Below are 5,000 nucleotides of genomic sequence, written 5' to 3'. Positions count from 1 at the left end.
CAACGGATGAGAGCTGCTGTTTATGTTGTATGATGCATAACTTCCAGTACGTGTGAAACATTGGGATACTTGTGGCGGTAATATTCCCTTCTCTTCTGAGTATTGATGAAGCTTTTGAACAAGTACTGGTGATCGTTTACAATCTGTGCGGCCAGATGGAGGCGAAGCTCCGGTACACTGACGCTAGAGGTCAATACACCGACTCCTCTCCTCCTCACCTCCTCACCTCCTCTCCTCCCTCTCCTCCCTCTCCTCCCTCCTCTCCTCCCGCCTTCCCTCCCCTCCTCCTCTCCTCCTTCTCCCCTCCTCTCCTCCTTCTCCTCTTCTCTCCTCCTCTCCCTCCTAGCTCCCCTCCGCTCTCCTCCCCTCCACCTCCTCCTTTTCTCTCCTCCTCTCCCTCCTAGCTCCCCTCCTCTCTCCTCCCTCTCCTCCCCTCGACCTCCTCCCCTTCTCTCCCTCCCACTCTCCTCCTAGTCTCTTCTCCTTTCCTCTCCACATTACTGTACACTGAAGAAGACACCAACAGACGCCTGCCCACACACACATACACGTGCGAGTACACTCACAGGCACACACAAAGGCGCACCGACACGCACGCACACGCACGCACGCACACGCACGCACACACGCACAAACACAACCACACACTAAAAACATATCCGTACACTCAGGCCCGCATTAAAAGTGTTGTCATGATGACGCTATGAAATATATTTATTGTATTTTTCATTATGGGACAAGTCTTTTGTCTGAGTCATCGTCTGGATCTCTCTGTTGCATGCTGGGATACGTCGTGTGTGTGTATGGCTTCTGCGTATGACGATAGATCTGTCTCTCTCTCTCTCTCTCTCTCTCTCTCTCTCTCTCTCTTAGTGTGTAGGTGTGAGTTGCAGTTTATTTAAAGCTGGTGTCTCATCTGTCAGTCCATTAATGAAGCATTAAGTACCTGACCTTCACCTCTGATGCACACGCATAAACACATGCATGCACGCACGCATGCACGCACACGCACGCACACACACACACACACACACACACACACACACACACACACACTCACGCACCATGAGCAATAATATAATGCTATAACTACAATAACTGATTGTTGAGAACGATTTTGCAGAAGGTCTATGAGCTGTAAACAAGTGTCCTCTTGTGTGGAGCAACACAGGGACTCCAGTTCTGCTGGTCCTTTGTTCTGTTTCTTATTCCCGACTCCTCTGCTTAGTTTCGGTTTGCCTCTGCTGGGCTTCAGCGCAGAGAGGCAACAGAGTGTCCGCATGCAGAGCCACAGCCAGCCAACCACAGCCAAGAACTACCTAGTACCTGGAGCAAACTACCTAGAACCTGGAGCAGACTACAGAGAACCTTAAACAAACTACCTAGAACCTGGAACAAACTACCTAAAACAAACTACCTGGAACCTGGAGCAAACTACCTAGAACCTGGAGCAAACTACCGAGAACCTTGAGCAATCTACCTAGAACCTGGAGCAAATTACCTAAAACAAACTACCTGGAACCTGGAGCAAACTACCTAGAACCTTGAGCAAACTACCGAGAACCTGGAGCAAACTACCTAGAACCTGGAGCAAATTATCTAGAACAAACTACCTAGAACCTGGAACAAACTACAGAGAACCTGGAGCAAACTACCGAGAACCTGGAACCAACTACCTAAAACAAACTACCTGGAACCTGGAACAAACAACATAGAACCTGGAGCAAACTACCTAAAACCTGCAACATACTACCTAAAAGCTAGAGCAAACTATCTAGATCTGCAATCACGTCGGAGTACTCCTTCATGGGGACGTAGAGCTTCTATAGGTAGTAGTACTAAGTAGTAGTAGTAGTAGTAGGTAGTGGTAGTAGTAGTAGTACAAGATACTAGGTAGTACTCACATCGGGGTACTCCTTGACGGGGACGTAGAGCTTCTATAGTAGTAGTAGTAGTATAGTAGTAGTTCAGATAGTAGTATTAGTAGTAGTACTAGGTAGAGGTAGTACTTACGGCAGGGTACTCCTTGACGGGGACGTAGAGCTTCTATAGGTAGTAGTATTAGTAGTAGTACTAGGTACTAGCAGTACTCACATCGGGGTACTAGCAGTACTCACATCGGGGTACTCCTTGACGGGGACGTAGAGCCTCTATAGGTAGTAGTATTAGTAGTAGTACTAGGTACTAGCAGTACTCACATTGGGGTACTCCTTCACGGGGACGTGGAGCTTCTATAGGTAGTAGTATTAGTAGGAGTACTAGGTACTAGAGGTACTCACATCGGGGTACTCCTTGACGGGGACGTAGAGCTTCTATAGGTAGTAGTATTAGTAGTAGTACTAGGTACTAGCAGTACTCACATCAGGGTACTCCTTGACGGGGACGTAGAGCTTCTCCTGCAGCTGCACCGTGGGCCCGCTGGCGTCCGGCAGCTCGCTGAGGCGCCGCTCGCTGCCGTTCAGCGTGTCGTTGTACATGTCCTTCCTCACCCGGCTGATCTCTGCAACACACACGGTATATACATTATATAGACATTATATACGTTATGTACATGTCCTTCCTCACCCGGCTGATCTCTGCAACACACACGGTATATACATTATATAGACATTATATACGTTATGTACATGTCCTTCCTCACCCGGCTGATCTCTGCAACACACACGGTATATACATTCTACACATTATATATACAATGATAATACACATCATATATACATTATAAATAACATATATATCATTATATTATATTTATACATTATACATACATTGTAAATACATTATATGATGTATATTCATGATATATATATATGCATTAGATCATATATATTATATATAGTATAATATATATCTTCTGCTCTATACATTTCTTTCCTCACGCAACTGATCTCTATAACACATACACACATATTATATAATATATATATTATATATTTTATACTATGTATAAACACATACGTGGTGTGACACACACAAATACACACGCATACACACACACACACACACGCACACACACACACACACATTGAGAGTGAATGAAAAGCGTCATGCTGGCTGGTAAATGCCAGCAGCAATAATTCCTCATCCCCCAAAACATCCCATAATACTCATCAGGGGGCGGGCTTCCCAGCATGCAGTGCGAAGGAAAGAGAGAGTATCTGGGTTAATATTTAATGTTATATATAACAACTCAAGTTACAGATTAAAACAAAAAACATTATTCATACTTTGGAAGAGCCCAAAATATATACACACATGTTTACTCTGTATGTATATATACATATACACACACAACAAAAACATACACACACATACACATGTGTATGTGTGTGTACATGTGTGTACCTGATGCACACATAACTCCCTCACAAGAACACATTTTTGATTCTGCATGTTCTATATAACTGTAACCTCCCTCTCGTCTCATCTCATTCCTCTCTCCTCATCTCTCTCCTCTCTCCTCATCTCCTTCTCCCTCGCCCCTCCTCTAGATCTCTCTCTATTCCTCTCCAGAGCCTTCTAAGTCTTTCCACAGACACACACACAAGCAGGCAGGCACACACACACACAGACACACACACACACACACACAAGACCAAACACACCACACACACACACACACGGAAGCACGACGCACGCACTCACGCGCGCACACACACACACACACACACACACACACACACACACACATAAAGACACACACACACACACACACACACACACACACACACACACACACACACACACACACACACACACACACACACACAGGATGGCAGGAGGAGACGCGACGACCCCTTGGTTTTATTTCTGCAAGTGATTTGCGGGGAGCAGAGTGCATGCTGGGAGTTTTAATGAAGCACTCTGGGTGATATTGGAGCAGCAGGTGGCAGCTTACAGCAGATGGACAGGAACGGAGAACCAGTCCCACTAACTGGGAAGCCTACCCAACATTCTCACATCTACCTAGCTAACCTCCGACTGGTCCAGTCTCACATCTATCTAGCTCACCTCTGACTGGTCCAGTCTCACATCCACCTAGCTCACCTCTGACCTTTACAGTATCACATCTACCTAGCTCACCTCTGACCTTAACAGCCTCAGATCTACCTAGCTCACCTCTGACTCTTCCACTAATTCGGCATCAGTTTCCCACCGGAAGCCGTCGTTACCGTGCCAACGATGCGATGATTACATTAAACCCTCAAACAACAGCCAGCAGGAGGAACGGCCAAACGGAAAAGCTGCATTCTGCAGAAACTATCACCAGACCCTCACCCTATCACCAAACCCTCACCCTATCACCAAACCCTCACCCTATCACCACACGCTATCACCAAACCCTCACCCTATCACCAAACCCTATCACCAAACCCTCACCCTATCACCAAACCCTCACCCTATCACCACACCCTCACCCTATCACCAAACAATCACCCTATCACTAAACCCTCACCCTATCACCAAACCCTCACCCTATCACCAAACCCTCACCCTATCACCAAACCCTCACCCTATCACCAAACCCTCACTCTATCACCACACCCTCACCGTATCACCAAACCCTCACCCTATCACTAAACACTCACCCTATCACCCAACCCTCTCCCTATCACCAAACCCTATCACCAAACCCTCACCCTATCACCCAACCCTCTCCCTATCACCAAACCCTCACCCTATCAGCAAACCCTCACTCTATCACCACACCCTATCACCAAACCCTCACCGTATCACCAAACCCTCACCCTATCACCAAACCCTCACCCTATCACTAAACACTCACCCTATCACCCAACCCTCTCCCTATCACCACACCCTCACCCTATCAGCAAACCCTCACTCTATCACCACACCCTATCACCAAACCCTCACACCCTCACCCTATCACCAAACCCTCACTCTATCACCACACCCTATCACCAAACCCTCACACCCTCACCCTATCACCAAACCCTCACCCTATCACCAAACCCTCACACCCTCACCCTATCACCAAA

General features: G+C 46.9%; 2 protein-coding genes across 3 annotated transcripts in view; one reads left to right on the top strand and one right to left on the bottom strand.

Moving 5' to 3' along the window:
• LOC115559454 (neoverrucotoxin subunit beta) overlaps positions 1-5,000 on the top strand; it is a 544,561-nt gene that overhangs the window by 226,356 nt on the left and 313,205 nt on the right. The gene's annotated exons all lie outside the window — the stretch shown is intronic.
• qkib (QKI, KH domain containing, RNA binding b) overlaps positions 1-5,000 on the bottom strand; it is an 18,329-nt gene that overhangs the window by 8,574 nt on the left and 4,755 nt on the right. Inside the window, exon 2 of the mRNA XM_030378208.1 lies at positions 2,361-2,500. Coding sequence (XP_030234068.1) covers positions 2,361-2,500 — 140 coding nt within the window. The remainder of the gene's footprint in view (positions 1-2,360; positions 2,501-5,000) is intronic.

The sequence above is a fragment of the Gadus morhua genome, chromosome 15 (assembly GCF_902167405.1).
Source record: "Gadus morhua chromosome 15, gadMor3.0, whole genome shotgun sequence".
Lineage (NCBI taxonomy): Eukaryota > Metazoa > Chordata > Actinopteri > Gadiformes > Gadidae > Gadus > Gadus morhua.
The sequence above is the reverse complement of the archived record's forward strand: the minus strand, read 5'-3'. Positions and strand labels throughout refer to the sequence as shown.